Source organism: Elgaria multicarinata, chromosome 19 (assembly GCF_023053635.1).
Source record: "Elgaria multicarinata webbii isolate HBS135686 ecotype San Diego chromosome 19, rElgMul1.1.pri, whole genome shotgun sequence".
Classification (NCBI taxonomy): Eukaryota; Metazoa; Chordata; class Lepidosauria; order Squamata; family Anguidae; genus Elgaria; species Elgaria multicarinata.
The window spans coordinates 11,520,733-11,539,710 of NC_086189.1; the positions used below are offsets into that span (position 1 = coordinate 11,520,733).

General features: G+C 44.4%; 1 protein-coding gene across 5 annotated transcripts in view; it reads left to right on the forward strand.

Moving 5' to 3' along the window:
* Nucleotides 1-18,978, forward strand: part of TNC (tenascin C) — a 107,258-nt gene that overhangs the window by 71,375 nt on the left and 16,905 nt on the right. For 3 of the 5 annotated variants that reach the window (XM_063144760.1, XM_063144762.1, XM_063144761.1), the window contains 5 exons: nt 8,426-8,698; nt 10,834-10,956; nt 11,523-11,666; nt 17,763-17,882; nt 18,352-18,495. In XM_063144760.1, coding sequence (XP_063000830.1) covers nt 8,426-8,698; nt 10,834-10,956; nt 11,523-11,666; nt 17,763-17,882; nt 18,352-18,495 — 804 coding nt within the window. Of the gene's footprint in view, nt 1-156; nt 436-1,909; nt 2,186-3,760; nt 4,034-8,425; nt 8,699-10,833; nt 10,957-11,522; nt 11,667-17,762; nt 17,883-18,351; nt 18,496-18,978 lie in introns of all 5 variants that reach the window. The other 2 variants (XM_063144764.1, XM_063144763.1) reach the window with 2 other exon arrangements.

Sequence of the window (18,978 nt, forward strand, 5' to 3'; positions counted from 1 at the left end):
TCTGCACTTGCCTCTGGTTGGTGGACCCTCATGTTCTAGTAAAAACAAGGTAGCCCCCCAAGTCTGACGTCTTTCCACACCTGTATTATTGTGTTCCACCTTGAGACGTTTTGCCAGTGTTGATTCCAATCTCTGTGTATTTTTCTCTCTTCCTAGTAGCTGCTGCACCTCTCCTTAGCAAACTCACAGTTATCAATACTACCTCTGATGGGCTGTCCCTCACGTGGGAAGCGCAGGTCTCTGCCTTTGACCATTTTCTCTTAGAAATTAGAAACATCCACCACCAGGCTCTGGACTCCCAGCTGCACACAGTGCCAGGGGACTTACGAAGCTTTGTCCTCACCAATCTCAGACCGAACTCTAACTATACCCTCCAGCTTCATGGCCTGGTCAATGGGCAAACGAGCCAGACTTTGACAACTCTGGCTACCACAGGTACATCACCTCCAAGGTTTGCTTTTTCTTTTCCTCTACGTGTGATCTCTCGATCCCGTTTCTTCCTGTCTTCCTTTGGAATTTCGAAGGGCTGTCCTTTCTTGGAAATCTGAGTGAAGATCAGTGTTGTCACACCAGTTGTGTCCCCACAATTAAGGTCATTCTGTGAATGGAACCCTGATGGGTTCTTTTATATATGCACGCATGCCAGTCTAGTTCACATCCTTCTGCCCCCGTGTGCATATATAGATATATAGATGTGTGTTTGGGTACAACATACATATATGTGTATATAAATATATGTATGTGTACTTGTTCCACTTGATGTCTTTCTGGATCTGATCTACGTCACTCATCATTCTGCTTCTTCTGTCTTTTTTTTTCTTCCTTGCCTGCCTTGTCTTTCTCATCACAAGGCCTGGCTATTCCAAGACTCATCTCTTTTTGGGAAGCAGTTCTTTGCATGCAACTTTTCTTTATGGGTTGTGCTAAAGAGCCAACATCTCCTGTTGGGTCTTGAAGAAATGAACCTCCCGTTCCATGCATTATTATTTTTCCAAAACGGCAATGCATCAACCAAACACGGGGAGGAAGTTGCATGAGGAGGCTTCTCTGCCTGACATCTCTGCATACATACATTATGGTGCCAAGTCAGTAGCTGGAATGGAAAAGCAAAGCCCAACTCTTTCTTGAGGTGCAACCCAGAGGACTTCTCTTTCTACCTTTGTCCTTGATGTCTTAAAGAATGGGATTATGGTGCATCTTCCATGACGCCAGAGATTATTTTTGGCAATGAGCACTTCCAAGACATTATTAAGAGTCTTGCATAGCAAGATCCTCTCAATGAATTGCATGTCTTTGCTCTGATCTGAATGCGAGCGCATGCTTTGACAATGTTCGAATGCGCATCGATGAAGGGGAACCCGTTTTTTTGACTTGCATGCAAGTCTGATGGCACCGTATCTGTCATCTGCCTGTTCTGTCTTATTCTACCAACTTCGGGGGACCTTGAGTTCTCATTGAACTTCTTTTGTTCATGAGGCTTGATCATTATTGGGGTGGGAGAGACCATGCAAACATTGCTTGTCACTTTCCAGCAGCATGAAGGCAGTTCTGGCATGAGTCCTTAATTGAGGTCACCCAGGCATCATTCACACAACACACATAATTGAAGCAAATACACCCGGGTGTAAGAACCCTAACCTCACTTCTGCTTCCACACCTGTTCATACCTATCTCTCCCTCTTCCCCCTAAAACATACAAAACTTACTGTTGGGGAGGAGAAGTGGGACACTGTCCTATGAGAGGGTGTTGTGGCTAATTTTAGCACCCTGCAGGTGCTGTTACACAGTTTGGGACTCTGGACGTAATGGTCTTGCACTGACCCATGGTTGATTGAGACGGAAACCCCAGTTCCCACCTGGCACACAGAGGTCCACCAGTAATGCTTGTCTCTCTCCACTTTTCCTATAGAGGTCACGCCACGGCTGGGCATGCTTTCATTCACAAATGCTAACGCCAACACCTTCAACCAATCCTGGACCAGAAGACATGGGCCTTTTATAAAGCTGGCTGTAAATGTTAGAGATTCCTATCCATCCCCGGAGCCTCAGAAGCTTGCAGTTTCAGGAGAGGCTCATGACAGGCGTGTCCCTGACCCAGTAGATTATACTGATTATGACATTAACGTTCAGGGCACAACCACAGACAGGGACCGAACTGACCCCATCATCTCTTTGGTGATGACAGGTACCCATTTAAAACTCATTGGTGGGGGGGATTGGTTGGGGTTTGTTTCATTATGTCTTAAATCAGGGGTTGCCTTTTGGGGATTTTTTTCTAATTGTAACACCGTTAGGCAAAGGGCAATTTCAAATTTTGATAAATGCCTACGTGCACAAGCAATGCTTCTGAACATAGCAGTGCCCCCCTTCATCTGAGATAGGGCAACACTCTTACTTTTTCCATCATCACCCTAATCATATCGAAGGCAATCTAAAGGGAAATTGGGGAATGTAAAGGGAGTGAGCCCCAGACAGCATGGCCAATGGTCAGGGTTTAATGGAGTTTCATTTGGCAACATCTGGAGGGCACCAGACATTGGGCAAGGCTGATTTAAGATTTCTAGAACACATCAGCATCCAAATTGCTTTGATCGGATCCTGGCCAGTGCCTTTCAATCACCCATACTTGGTGTATTTCGGCTCCAATCCTATACAGACTTACCTGAGAGCAAGGCCCATTGAATTCAATTGGGCTCACTTCTAAGTATATGGAACTTACTCCCAAGTAAGTGGGTATAGGGTTGTAACCCAACAGTGGAATATATAGGATTGTGCTGTTGGGTTAAAATCCTACGCACACTTACTTGGGAGTAACTTCTGTTGAACTGTGTGAGACTTTTGTCTGAGCAAACGTGTTTAGGATTGCACTGTTAATCTTAGACAGATGCTGGCTGCACCACATCACTCACAGTGGATCATGGGCATTGTAGTGAACAGTAGCTACATTAAACAGCCCAAGATGTTTGCTTATAAACCTCCTCTCCATCAAATTGAAGCTGAAAACATCTTATGAAAATAAAAAGAACAATAGAAAAATAAGAAAAAGCCCAAACTGAAATACAATAAACGCCGAAAATAATAACACGAAACAAACAAACAAAATCTAAGAGCCACCAACAATTAAAGCCTGCCAAAAGCTTCAACAGAAGAATTACTTTCTCTCTGCCATCAAAAGAAATCAAGCAAGATTTCTTTAACCCAGTCAAGTAACTAGGATTGGTGAGATTCCATAGCCTGTTCGACACAACGGAAAAGTTCCCATCTAGAAGATACTTTAATATAATCATATGTCTCTGATATTGCATCCCATTACAACAGTTGCATTGCATCCACTGATATACATAAGAACATATGACGAGCCCTGCTGGTTGAGACCAAGGGTCCATCTAGTCCAGCATTCTGTTCACACTGCAACTATTGCAGCCTACAATAACCATGATGCAGTGCAATTACGAGGGAAGTGGATCTGTGCAAAACAATATCCGAGGACCTGTATATCAAAATAGTGTTGTTCCAGTAATCTGAGCGATTTATGCTGCCACTTTCAACTGTGAGTGAAGTGAGCCACGACATTCACACAGTCCATGAAGGATAGAGATATGGAGTGATGGGATATGTCAAACATCCCCAAATCCTATACAAGGCTTTTCATAGTCAATACCACAGCCTAATGGTTGCTCCCCCACCTGTTCTGAAAACCTGTGGTTTATATCAGGTTGAGCACTAATTCAGAGTTTCTCATGCCTTTCCCTTCTTTCAGAAGTGTTGCCCTCACTGGAAAACCTCACTGTCTCAAACATTAATCCATATGGGTTTACAGTGTCCTGGATGGCATCAGAGGATGCTTTTGACAGCTTTCTAGTCATCGTGGTGGATTCCGGCAAATTGCTGGACCCCCAGGAGTTCCTCCTTTCGGGAGCCCAGCACCAACTGACACTTAGAGGTCTCATTACTGGCATTGGTTATGAGGTTGTGCTTTATGGTTTTGCTCACGGTCGCCAAACGAGGCCCTTAAGCGTCGTTGCTCTAACAGGTATTTTTTTTTAACCCAACCGGAATGTTTTCTTCCTTCCCCTCTACTCACTTTTCTCCTCCGGAAGATGCTTCATGTCATCTTCATTTGTCCAACAATCATCACTGGCTACTGACACCTCCACTAACGTGACTCCATCCTCTTCTTTTTCTGGATGTTTATTCTGTCTCTCAGCGGGCCAAAATGAAGGGAGCGGCACCGGGTGTATGGATATTGATTTATTCAGATGTCTTTGTCCCCCTATTGAAAGGGTGGGCTTTGATGTATCTTTATCTCTGACTTTGAGAAAGCAGCTTACATGAGGTTCAGAGAAGAAGAAGAAGTCTTCTCCCATCCAAACGTCAAGCAAATGCAAACTGCTAGAGATTTGGGTTCTCCTAAACCATCCATAAGCTCCTTATGGGATAACGTAAGGCAGAAAACTGATAGCGCACACTGAACTTTATGGATGATCAAGTTTATTAAAGTGGGGCACCCCACTTCCAAATCCAACCCTCCATCCATGAAGATTCCCCCATCATATTATCTTTGGCAGTGGCGTTAAATAAGGAAGGAGATCTATGCTAGGAGTTTACTCTGTGGAGGAAGAACTATCTAGGATTCTTCAATAGTACAGGCTATAGGTGACTCTAGCCTTCATATACGTCTTCTTCCAAGATATTCCCATGTATAGGCTTCACACACAGAGGAGAAATAAGGTGATCTGCAATGTTGTCACGTCTTAAAAACGTTGCATCCATAGTCAAGTTCTCATCTTCATGGTAGGCCAAGATCTCCAACCGCATTGGACCCTCTGGGAAATCATTTTGTACTAGTGTAAAGCTCATGTCACCAAGGGCATTAGTAGTCCTGCTCCTTTCCTGCTGCAATGTTATGTTGATACAGCTTTATTAAGACCTTTCCACTTGTAAATACACAGCAGGTGCCCTGCAGGGTCAGGCCAAAGGTCTATCAAGCCCAGTGATTGGTTTTCATCAGCCAGAAGCTCCAGGGAACGTCCCAAGAATGGTGTGATTGCAATGGCTATCCCCGTTTGTACCCAGCATTCCAAACAGAGGTATAATGCTTACATATACAGGGGGTCCATTAAGCTCTTATGGATAATAGCCATTGGTAGATCTGTCCTCCGTTTATTAAAGACACCAGTTGGAACCCTATTTCAATTTGAGTCACATCCTAAGCCTGGATTCAGATGTGCAATTATTCCAGATTCACTTTTTTTTGGGGGGGGGTGTGTCTGTGTATGCATCTTCTGCCTTAACATGAATGCATCTCTAGATGTATCATCGCATTATGGGAGTCAGCAATACCATTCCACTAAAACATCCCCTTCTGTGATTTTTTTAAAAAAAATTGGTGGCATCATATATGCACTGAAAATGTATTATACAAAGTCACCATTCCTGTTAGTACTATCGATCCATGGAAACTTTGGCTGAGCTCTCAGCTAAAAAGCCTTGTACCTGGTGACGGTGAAGCTCTGGCATTGATTGGCTGAGCTGGAATGGTGGCAAAGATTGTCCATTTGCAATCCAGCTACTGTGAGGAAAGGGAACATGGTCAGTTTGGCTGGGGTATTTTAAACCACATTCAAGTGGTTTAAGAACTTGGAAGAGGTCCAGAGATGAAGGTAAACTAAGAAAACGGGGAGCTCAGGGACAGAGGCTGGAGGAAAACGGAAGAATTTATTATTTATTTATTTATTTATTTATTTATTTATTTATTTCATTTTTATACCGCCCAATAGCCGAAGCTCTCTGGGCGGTTCACAAAAATTAAAACCATAATAAAAAACCAGCAGGTTAAAAGCACAAATACAAAAAAGACAGTATAAAAAGCACAACCAGGATAAAACCACGCAGCACAATTGATATAAGATTAAAATACAAAGTTAGAACAGTAGAATTTAAATTTAAGTTAAAATTAAGTGTTAAAATACAGAGAGAATAAAAAGGTCTTCAGCTGGCGACGAAAGGAGTACAGTGTAGGCGCCAGGCGGACCTCTCTGGGGAGCTCATTCCACAGCCAGGGTGCCACAGCAGAGAAGGCCCTCCTCTTAATAGCCACCTGCCTCACTTCCTTTGGCAGGGGCTCATGGAGAAGGGCCCCTGTAGATGATCTTAAGGTCCAGGCAGGTACATATGGGAGGAGGCGTTCTTTCAGATAACCTGGCCCCAAGCCGTTTAGGGCTTTAAATGTCAATACCAGCACTTTGAATCGGGCCCGGACCTGGACTGGCAGCCAATGAAGCTGGAAAAGGACTGACGTAACATGGTCTCATTGGCCAGTCCCTGTTAGTAAACATGCTGCCCTGTTTTGTACCAGTTGAAGTTTCCGGACCGTTTTCAAAGGCAGCCCCACGTATAATGCATTGCAGTAATCCAAACGAGAGGTTATCAGAGCATGGATCACTGTAGCTAGGCTATCTTTGTTCAGATAAGGGTGTAGTTGGTATATCAACCTAAGCTGATAAAAGAAGAGAGGCTAGTCGAACAACAGATTGTTAAAAGAAGAAGGACAAGGGAGAAACTGGAGGGAACAACTGGTGGTGGAGTCAGAAAGTTTATGAAAGGAGAAGCCAAGGAGTAAGTAGAACTTGGACAAAAGTGGGAGGTAGAATTGGTGTAATGAACGTAGTTCTACATTAAGGATGAGGAGAAGAGTATATTGGCAATCAAAATATAATAAGTAGATCCAGATTCAGTAATACTTCAAGTAATCCCATTGAAATCTATGGGACTCATGTTGGTCATGGCTAACTTAAGTTCCGTTCATGAGGTCTGGATCCAACCCTTTGTCTTTGCTTGCTGTGGAGCAAAATGCAAAGAAGATTTTGGCATGGGTGAATGCGCATTCCAGTCCACCCTTCAAAGAGGACAGAGAAAAGGTTTTTTTTAAAAAAAAAAAAAAAAATAGTGTTCAAGGTGTAACATGGGTTCTGTTGGTAGGGTGTGACTATGCAGGGAAAGAATTGCTCCATGTAACGAAGGTGCTGAAAAGAGGCAAGCTCTGGTGCTTCAGAAATTATATAAAAGTTGTGTTATTGGTTTATATCCAAACGTGCTCTGCTCAAGTCGTGCAGAACTCTTCAACGTGAAAAGAAAAGTGTTGTGCATCTCAACAGTTTGCTCTAGTTGATGATCCAATGTAAGAGTTACTCAGGCTACTTTGGATCTCAGTTGTTCATAGGAATAACCCACTAGCCACTCTGGAAAGTTGTTGGGACAATGCCATCTTAGGGTGCGTGGTTCACATAAGCAAGTTCATCGCTCATTGTATCAAGTGATGATTTGTGCGTTGTAGGAAAAAGGCATCACACATATCAAACACCCAACACCTTTGCATCATCTCAGGTAGGAAAATAATTCACTTAAGTCAATTCATCACTTCCTATTCACAGACACAGAGATCACCAAGAGCTGAATAAAGACGTTAGGATTATTTTGTGGGTAAATATTTCAGGGACCCCTTGAATGCTATTTGGCACTGAGCTGTGAAAGATATTCCCTAGCCCAGATCGAAAACTGCAAGACGTACTTTTGATGTGTTTTCATTCTGTTTTCATTCCATTTTATTTTGTCCACCGCTCCGAAATTCTGAATGGGGGGCGGTATTTAAATATTGGAAATAAATAAAATTAAAATTAAAAACTACCATCAAAGCCAGATTGGAACGTTTCCATTTGGGATCGTGTCCAGCCTGGAATGTAGCTGCTCAATACAAGCTGGACAAATTCACACCCTTAAACCGGGTAGTTATGGAATTCGGTGTGATGTCGCTAATCGGCTTGTTTCAACTGAGCAGCAAACATCCATAATGCACATCAGTTTAAAAACAAAACAAAAACACGATTCTGTTGAATGTGGGGAGTGGAGGGGTTGAGTTTGTCCAGAAGATAGGAAAAAGGACTGCTTTGATGTGAAGTTGGAAAATGAATATCTAGGGTATTGAGAATGGTCTTGTGGAAGGGTAGGTGAGTCCAATGGAAGACAGAGTACCAGTGAACACCAGGCTTACTACCAGCATGTTTAATATTGCATGGCAGGGGAAAGGGGTGTGTTTATAGATCCTTCAGTGCTGCTTTGGGATCCTTGAAGACTGACCACACGTCCACCCATATCTTTGGTTCGGAATGTGTCTTGCTCTTAATTTCTGAATGCATTTTCCCCCCTTTTTGGAGAGAGCAGAGCTGTGTTTTCTCACTCCTTTCAACTTGCGGCTGGAACATTCACATCCTAACCCGACTTGGGCGATGATCACCTTGGAATGTTCTTTCCCCTCCTCCTCCTCCTCCTCTTCTTTTTTTCTCAAAGAAGAAAATTAAATTTGCCATTCCTTTCCCCACTTTCTTTCTCCCCCCCCCCACCCCACCTCCGCCTTTTCCAATTTCAGAAGCAGAACCTGAAGTGGACAACCTCCTGGTGTCAGACGCTACCCCTGATGGTTTCCGTCTGTCTTGGACTGCAGATGATGGCGCCTTTGACAGTTTTGTTCTTAAAATCAGGGATGCCAACAGGTTATCGGACCCTCTGGAGCTCATTATACCAGGCCACGAGCGTACGCAAGATATAACGGGGCTGAAAGAAGGCACTGAATATAGCATTGATCTGTATGGAGTTACCAGTGGACGTCGATCCCAGCCAGTAAATGCAGTTGCTATGACAGGTATTGGCTGTGTTGAGCATGACAAGCAAGAGAATGGCATGATCCACCCACATGCATGAGTGCGTCTTTCACATCCCCCTCTCTCTCTACTCAGTAATTTGGAGCACAATCTACAGAGAAGTTCTCCTAGGCAAGCCTGATTCAAAAGAATGGCACACACTTCTGGTGTCCGTTTTGCCCCTACATAAATCCATTGCTTTTGTAGCCAAAACAGCACATGCACTGGGGGGTGGGGAGTATCAGCAGGCCCAGAAGAACCCCGAGGTCCACCATTCCATTCACACAGTGGCCCATGAGAAACCCACAAGCAGGACTCTTCACATAATTTAACTGGCACATTTCCATTGTTGCTTTTAATATGATTCGCTTCTGGTATTTGTCTCTCATTTGCTAATGGACATCTCTTGTGTGGGCTGTTTATTTTTTTAAAAAAAATCCTTTAAAAGGAAATCAGACTTGTTTTCCTTACCACTGGGGAGAAATCCATTTACCACCAAAAAACTGAATATAAACTCTAGCGCGCCAGATTTTCTCTGGGTGCTGGAAAACGTTTCCCTTTCCGATTTGACTTTCCAAAGTACATTTCGGACTGTGGCAAAAATGTAGCTTAAAAACTTGTAAACTTGAATGGCTTTCAGTTTCATGTGGTTTTATCATTAGCTACAACAAGTATGCAGGGACATTTAAACAACAGGAGGGCTGTCCGTGTGCAAAACTGACAGATTCTTCACACACAATATCCTTTTGTATTCCTCCCCCTCTCAAACAGTCTCACTTAATTTGGTGTAAAATAAATTGCTTTCACAAAACAAAAAGGAGGGAAAACCTCAAAATATATATAGTATATAAAAAAACAATTTTGGTGATACTCAAAGTTTTGGTTTTGCTGCATTTATTTTCCGCCCTTTTTCTCTGTTTACATGATTCTCCTCCTCTCCTTTTCATCCTCACAGCAACCCTAAGAGATAGGTTAGGCTGAGAGTCAGTGATTGGACTAAAGTTATCCAGTGAACTTCATGGTCTCCTGACTCCCAGTCCAACACACTTACCACTACACCATAGTGGTTTGGGGTTCTTACACTTATATTAGTTATGACGTGTACATGTGAGTGTCCTTTCATTGATCTGCAGCCCCCCTAGCTTCCCACACTACAATTGAAGGCCAGGGAAAGCTGCCATTCCACTGGGCATTTTCAGTTCAGGACGTGTGGGCAGCCAGGATGGCTGCAGAGCAAAGTATAAGGGTGAAGGGAACCCACACAGAACTTTTTCAGCCACCTCAAAGTGATAAAGTAAGCCGAAAAACACCTTCACAAGACATTGTAAAGAGATTCTAAAGCTAGGGTGACCCTATGGAAAGGAGGACCGGGCTCCTGTATCTCTAACAGTTGTAGAGAAAAGGGAATTTCAGCAGGTGTCCTTCATATGCATGCAGCACCTGGTGAAATTCCCTCTTCATCGCAACAGTTAAAGCGCCCTCTTTTGAATCTGGTCTCAATATGGATTGAACCAGGAGCATGGCTAATGGCCTTGGACTGGTGTGACCATATTGAAAAGGCGGACAGGGCTCCTGTATCTCTAACAGTTGTAGAGAAAAGGGAATTTCAGCAGGTGTCCTTCGTATGCATGCAGCACCTGGTGAAATTCCCTCTACTTCGCAACTGTTAAATCTGCAGGAGCCCTGCCCTCTTTTGTATCTGGTTACTCTAGCTAAACTCCTGCAGCTGCTCACTCTAGCTATACCACCCCCATGCAAGAACTCTGGGTGGATAACCTCAAGGGTTGTGAACGATGCATTTGGCATGCAGGATTTGTTATTTCTAGCTTTATCCCTTGGTAGAAGAAATCCCTTTGCGTTGTTGTTATTGTTTTGACGTGCACGAGCCTGCGGCGTTAGGCGTGACTGCAGGATCGTTGTCAGAATCGAAATGTGACCATAAGGAGAATTGTTGGAAAACAGCAAGAAAGGCCTTTGCGGAATGGAACTTTCCGTTCTAGTCGTGACACTGGATCAAATATTTATTGTAGCTTCAGCTTCTGGATTGGAAACCTGACACCAGCCCCCGCCAGCCTGGCTGATGAAACCATACATTAATCATATCTTTGTTTGTGTTCTTGTCTTTTTCCTTGGCTAGCTATGGGATCTCCCAAGGAAATCACTTTCTCAGATATTACCGAAAGCTCAGCTATGGTCAGCTGGACAGCCCCACGGACGCGTGTGGACAGCTTCCGGATTTCATACGTTCCAGTCACAGGAGGTGAGAATAAAAGGGGAGCGCATGAAATTGGGTTTTAAGATCTGCTTTTAACTCGCCTTGACTGTGGGGAAGTCATTTCGGAAAGCTCTCCTTTTTGACTTGGCCTCTGATTTTTGAACCTGGTGCCTCAAAGGCCCTCATGCACTCATAGAATCATAGAATAGTACAGTTGGAAGGGGCCTCTAAGGCCATCAAGTCCAACCCCCTGACAGATGGTTGTCCAGCTGCCTCTTGAAGGCCTCTAGTGTGGGAGAGCCCAAGGCCTCCCTAGGTCACTGGTTCCCTTGTCATACTGCTCTAACAGTCAGGAAGTTTTTCCTGATGTCCAGCCGGAATCTGGCTTCCTGTAACTTGAGCCCGTTATTCCGTGTCCTGCACTCTGGGAGGATCGAGAAGAGATCCTGGCCCTCCTCTGTGTGACAACCTTTTAAGTATTTGAAGAGTGCTCTCATGTCTCCCCTCAGCCTTCTCTTTTCCAGCCTAAACATGCCCAGTTGTTTCAGTCTCTCTTCATAAGGCTTTGTTTCCAGACCCCTGATCATCCTGGTTGCTTCTGTCTGTTCCAGGACCCCCTAACGCCGTGACGGTGGATGGCAGCAAGAGTAGGACCAAATTGACCAGACTGATCCCTGGTGTGGAGTACGTTGTCAGCATCATCTCTGTCAAAGGCTTTGAGGAAAGTGAGCCCGTTTCTGGATCTCTGACCACAGGTATGTGCCTGGAGCAAACAGTGATGGAGAGACCATCGGTATGCATGACCCTCAACAGAGTGCAAGAAGGCAGGTCTCTGCCCCAAGGTGCTTGCAATCTAAAATCCAAGGCAGTGAAAACAACAGAGAATGGAGAGGAAACCATAGGTGTGGGTAAACAGAATCAATGGGTCATTGTGGGGCTCAGGCTTAGGCCATAGCTAGACCTAAGGTTTATCCCTGGATCGTCCAGGGGTCAAACCTGTTCATCTAGGTGGCACACAGGGCATCCAGTGCTCAGGCAGGGGCGAACCCTGGATGATCCCAGGATAAACCTTAGGTCTAGCTGTGGCCTTAGTCACAGGCTGAGTTACAGAAAGGCATGGGAATGAGTGGGTTGCACCACAAGATTAATAGAAAAAGTTTCCTTGGAGGAGGGAAGAAATTTGTCCAGTTTCCACAAAATAATAATAATAATAATAATAATAATAATAATAATAATATATTTCTTACCAGCCTCTCCTTTCCAACCAAGGCGATGAGCAACAATAAATGATAACATACATAAAACTGAATTAAAACATAATAGACATTGTTAAAAACATCCTAGAAACATTTTTAAAACATCTTAAAAACGTCTTAAAATTCCACTGGATAGGCCTGCCAGAAAAATTCAGTCTTGATGTTGTGCAGACTTCTACTGTTACTTTCTACTGTTAGTTTTTCCCTACCCTGTGCCTGCTTACCCTTCCCTGTACCTGTTTGCATTCTCTTCCCCTCCTTATTGTTTTACTATGATTTTATTAGATTGTAAGCCTATGCGGCAGGGTCTTGCTATTTACTGTTTTACTCTGTACAGCACCATGTACATTGATGGTGCTATATAAATAAATAATAATAATAATAATAATCTTGATAGCTTTCTTGAATGCTGATAGACTGTCAAGTTGACGAGTCTCCTCCGGCAGGCCGTTCCACAATCTGGGAGCAGCAGAAGAGAAGGTCCTCTGGGTAACTGTTGTCAATCTAGTTTTTGCTAGCTGAAGTAGGTTTTTCCCAGAGGACCTGAGTGTGCGGGGCGGATTGTATGGGAGAAGGCGATCCTGTAGGTAGCCTGGACCCAAACTATGAAGGGCTTTAAAGGTGATAAGCAACACTGTATACTTCGCTTGGAAACTAATTGGGTTAGCTAATTTCACGCTTTCAAATCAATATGCGACTGGAAACTCATTTATAGGGGTGGGCAAATTGACCTGCATCTGATTCGGTGGATACTTGCCCTATTGCTACCACCGCCATGAGCTGCACAAGCTTCTTTTGAGGCCTAGCTAGGCCTGATGACCACTTGGCAGCCATTGGGTCTCGCTCCAGAAATTAAACATTTCCCCCATTGCATACATGGGATCTTCACGACCGTCATTTAAATGATGGGAGGAAAGGCGTGGCGCATGATGGAGGCTCCGGGTGGACAGCTGCCAAGTGCTCGTTGGGCCTTATGGGTGCTCGGGGCATGAGTCTGCAAATGTGCCACAGAGCCTGACTGGGTCCAGTGCGGTGGATGGGGGAGTCCATTGGACTCCCAAACAGAGGCCTAATCTACACCGAGCAGGATATTGCACTATGAAAGCAGTATGAAAGCAGTATATAAGGGGCAGGAGACACACTATTGCTTTAAGAACATCAGAAGTGTCCTGTTGGATCAGACCAAGGGTCCATCTAGTCCAGCACTCTGTTCACCCAGTGGCCAACCAGCCATCAGCCAGGGATAAACAAGCAAGACATGGTGCAACAGCACCCTCCCACCCATGTTCCCCAGCAACTGGTGCACACAGGCTTACTGCCTTGAATACTGGAGATAGCGCACAACCATCAGGGCTAGTAGCTTTCTAGCAGTATTGAAGTGCACTGACAACTGTTGGGGCCCATTGACACAAACCATATACCATTTTCATAGTGCGATATCCTGCACTCCTCTGAATTTCACACTGGAGTCATCCAACCAAAGAACGCTTGCCAAAATTTGTATCTTAGGCTAGATCTACACCAAGCAGGATAAAACACTTTGAAAACTTTTTGGAAACTGTATATGTTGCATGTCCTGAGCCCCAACAGTTGTTATAAACCATTTTAAAGCAGTAGTGTAGATCCTGCCTTAGGGAGAGGTGCGCAGAAAAAAAGGCATATATTAGTGTAAATAACATTTTTGTAAACCTGTATAATATTTTTTTCCTGTATAATATTGCCAGGATTCGATCATTTTTGTCTGTCTCTTCTGCCAAGACTCTTGTTCATGCATTGGTTATTTCTCGGTTGGACTACTGCAACCTTCTTCTCACTGGCCTTCCTTCTTCTCACTTCAGTCCGTTGGTTTCTGTTCACCACTCTGCTGCTAAGATCAACTTCTTGGCTCGCCACTCTGACCATGTTACTCCACTTCTGAAATCTCTTCATGGCTTCCAATTCACTTCAGAATCCAATATAAACTTCTCCTGTTGACCTACAAAGCTTTTCACGGTCTAGCTCCTTCCTATCTCTCCTCTCCCATCTCACACTATTGCCCCGCTCGTGCTCTTCGCTCCTCTGATGCCATGTTTCTCACCTGCCCAAGGGTCTCTACTTCCCTTGCTCGGCTCCGTCCATTTTTTTCTGCTGCCCCTTATGCCTGGAACGCTCTTCCAGAACATTTGAGAACTACAAGTTCAATCGCAGCTTTTAAAGCTCAGCTAAAAACTTTTCTTTTTCCTAAAGCTTTTAAAACTTGATGTTGTTCTGACTTTTATACTGTTAGTTTTACTCTCCCCTGTGCCTGTTTGGTGCATTCTCTTCCCCTCCTTATTGTTTTATTATGATTTTATTAGAATGTAAGCCTATGCGGCAGGGTCTTGATTGATGGCGCTATATAAATAATAATAATAATAATCCGCCCAGAGAGCTTTGGCTATGGGGCAGTATATAAATGTAATAAATAATGATGATAATGAAGATAATAATAATAATAATAATAATAATAATAATAATAATAATAATAATAAATACATGTGTTATATTAGGAAAATTCTAATATGTGTGCATGTTATGCAGAATTCCATACAAAAATATACGTACTGCACACAAAACACACCTGAATTTTGATGAAAACTTTTCATGTGAAAAAAAAAATCCAGTTATTTTTTTCATGCAAAAACAAAACGTTCAGGACAAACTGAACTTAAGATTGGAAATATGAGAGAGTCAGGGAAGCTCGTATCGACAGATTCGTTCATTCCCTTGTCTTGGAGGAGGGATTTGAAGGAAATCAGAGATCTGTCATCATGTCAGTGTTCTGGGGGATGGGGCTGTTCCAAGCATATGTGGATAACAAGAGAGCAACGGCAGAATCATTGATGGAGCGGAAGAACTTTGAACAGCGTGAGCGTCTATCAGAAAAATGCTGTGGAAATATATCCTAAAAGCATTGATATTGAGTAACTACGCCTTTGATTAATCACAAAGGAGGCCTCTAAAGACCCAGAGGTTGAAGGGAGGTCATCCTGACTTGTATTTCACCTTCCTACACACACACACACACACACACACACACACACACATGCACATATCTGTGGGCTCTCCCACCCTAGAGGCTTTCAAGAGGCAGCTGGACCACCATCTGTCAGGGATGCTTTAGGGTGGATTCCGCCATTGAGCTGGGGGCTGGACTCGATGGCTTTACAGGCCCCTTCCAACTCCATGATTCTATGATTCAGACCAGAGAGATCTGAGTGACCAGAGTGTTAGAGCAGTACGACAATGGAACCAGTTACCTAGGAAGGTTGTGGGCTCTTCTCCCACACTAGAGGCCTTCAAGAGGCAGCTGGACAACAATCTGTCAGGGATGCTTTAGGGTGGATTCCTGCATTGAGCTGGGGGTTGGACTCGATGGCCTTCTAGGCCCCTTCCAACTCTATGATTCTATAATTCTATGATCTGTCCCCCCACCTCCCAACTTCATTCTGAGTTTTCTCCAAGAAAATGTCTGGAACTGGAATTGAGATAAAGCAAAAGAGGTATCAGCTGAGAAAGACAGATGACACCAGGTCTAGAACTCTCAGCCAACCATCCGTCTTTATGTTGGAATAGAATCTGTTTTGCTTCGTTTCGACATGTTTTTAAAATCACTGTCCATAATGACCTGCCATTCCCATGTTGATAATCCCTCTTCCACGAGGGCTAGCTGCCCATTGCTTGACTTGTCTTTAACTTAGCACTTTCGGGACAGCCAGGAAAGAGATTGCGCGGGTCTGTTTATTTTTCCCATTGGAAAGTTGGGACAGAGTCAGCTGAAAGGTCAGTTGTTGTCAATCGACCACCATGGGATGACGAAGGACGCAGTGTCCACTCCATATTGCTGTTTTTTTTTGGGGGGGGGGGAGACTGGACTCCCAACATTTCTGGGAGGCCATCATACATAGCACAATACTCTGGGTTCTTTGATATTCTTCTGCCGAGTGAATAATTTAGGGTGACCATATTTGGGAAACCAAAAAAGAGGACACCTAGTGTGTGTGTGGGGAAGCAGCTTTCTGAGTCCTGCAGAAAGTACTTTATTCCCCCGGCACCTTAAAGAACCCGATTGGAGTGGAGGAGGGGAAAGGATTTCATTCTGCACCACCACCATCCACTCCAATGGGGGCCTTTTCTATAATGTCCACGAATGACCCACTTTCCCCTTTAAGACCTCAATTGGAGCTCGGGGTGGGGGAATGACGTGCCTCAAGAAAGCATGTCACTCCCTCCTGCCATGCTAATGGCAGCCTTAAAGGGGAAGGTGTGTCATTCCAGGACATTATTGAAACTTATAGAAAATCCCCCCTGACACCATGGAAAGAACAAAAACCAGGACAAATCCGGGGAAATCCTGACAGTTGGTCACCCTAGAATAATTGCAACAATTCTAAGGTCCAAATTTCACATTATGCTGGAAGAATTACTGAGTTACCGTGGACTGAGCTTTTGCTTTTTAAAATAATGACTGAGCAATTCTATTTCTGAAAGTTGAGTGAGGAGAATTATTATTATTATTTTATTGTTGTTTATTTATTTATTTATTTATTTCACTTATATACCGCCCCCATAGCCAGGGTTCTCTGGGAGGTGTACAGAAATTCTAAAATTGAGATAAAAGCAAGTATACACATTTTTAAATTCTAAAACGCAGAACATACACGCATAAATCATTAAAAACCGTTAAAAAAACTAAACATGTGGGTGATTAAGATGTGCTGCCATATGCCTGGGCAAAGAGGAAAGTCTTAATCTGGCACCCGAAAGATAGCAGCGTTGGTGCCAGGCGAGCCTCGTCAGGGAGATCGTTCCATAGACTGGGGGCCACCACCGAAAAGGCCCCATCCCTCGTTGCCACACTCCAAGCCTCTCTGGATCGAGGCAGGGTACAACACAAATGCCATAAAATACATATGATTAAAACATTTAAAACTAATACATTATTAAAAGCAGCACATTATTAAAAGGCATCTTAACTGGGTAGGCCTAATAATAATAATATATTTATTTAATATATTCTTTAAATGGAATTAATAATATATTATTTAAACAGCTATTCTGGGGTCAGTTAAAAACCTCAGCATTATTTATTTATTTGTTGTTTAAAAAGAATTTTAACAGCAATGGAAAATATGCTGAATTGCAGGGGAAAGGAAAGGAACCTCTCGTGCAAGCACTGAGTCATTGCTGACTCTTGGAGGGACGCCAGCTTTCGCTGACGTTTTCTCGGCAGGCCTTATAGCGGGGTGGTTTGCCGTTGCCTTCCCTGGCCGTGATTCCCTTTCCCCCAGCTAACTGGGTACTCATTTTACCGACCTCGGGAGGATGGAAGGCTGAGTCGACCCGAGCCGGCTGCCTGAAACCAGCTTCCGCTGGGATCGAACTCAGGCCGTGGGGAGAGTTTCTTTCAAGAGAGGTGCAATATTGTCTCGATACAATATTTCTGTGTGTATTTTTTTGAATAGATGTGTTACGACCAGTGAAATGCCATCTCTCTTTCTCTCTCTCTCTCTCTCCCTCTCTCTCTCTCTCCATTGTGACGTTGCCTGGCTTGTCTCTGTGTCTCCCTCTCTTCAGCTTTGGATAGCCCATCTGGGTTAGCAGCCGTGAATATCACAGATTCCGAAGCCCTGGCTGTGTGGCAGCCAGCAATCGCAGCTGTCGACGAGTACGTGATTTCCTACGTCACCGACGGTGGTAAGTGAGATTGCTCTGCGCCATGCTTCCGTGGTACAAAAATGCTGAAATGCTAAAGCCAGGTGCAAAATTGAAAAATTCTAGGCTAGGCTATTCTGTACGGAGTGTGTCCCAAGGCCTCTGGTATGGGGTGAAGGATGTTATCAACCCTGGACCAGACTAGAAGCCTCCACTGTCCTCACGCCTCATAGTTTGGGTCACGCATGCCCCAACTCAGGTCCAGGATTAATTAATCCAATCCAAAGATAAAGCAGAAATCTGGCCTGGAATACAGCTGAGGTGAAATTTGGCAGCCCCCTGAAGCAAAGTAGAGTGCATTGCAGACGCCTCTTCTCTAGATTGATGGACATAAGTTAACTTATGGGAACAATGCATGCAAATAGGATGAATCCATAAGCCACTGAACAAATGCGCCTAAGAAGGCTGAGTTGTTCATTGATTAATAGAGATGTTTTTCCTTGTTGTTTAGAGCCAGAAGTCACTCAGAGAGTCTTGGGAAACACTGTGGAATATGATCTCTTTGGCCTCCGTCCAGCCTCGGAATATACACTTAGGATCTACGCTGTGAAGGGACCGCAGAAAAGCACTATTATCTCTACCAAATTCACAACAGGTACCGTGGCTTGATCCTACCACATGAAGCTAGCTTGGGGTGGCATTCTGCACAAGCCCAGGGGTTCCAGAAGGGGGCGTAAATCTTTCCATGAATGGATCCATCTGGATGCAGTGACAGTTCAAGAGTTGGTGGGGCCACCATGAAAAAGACCCTGCTCTGTCTACTAGGGGTGTGCACGGATCCCCCGATCCTCTTCGTGCCCGATCCACAAATTGTGGATCGGGCCCGCTCTGCCCCACCTCGATCCGCCTAGGGGTCGCTCCGCTCCGCTGCGGAGCTCCAGCTCTGAATTGGAGCTCCGCAGTGGCGGGGAGTGGTGCCAGGTAAGCCCCCCTCCCTCCTCCCCCTTACCTGTGTCCGTCGCGGCCCATCCCAGCTTCACTAGAGCCCGCAGCTCAACCAGGAACTGTAGGCCCCGATTGCGGCCTACACTTCCTGGTTGAGCTCAGGGCTCTAGTGAAGCTGGGATGGGCCACGACG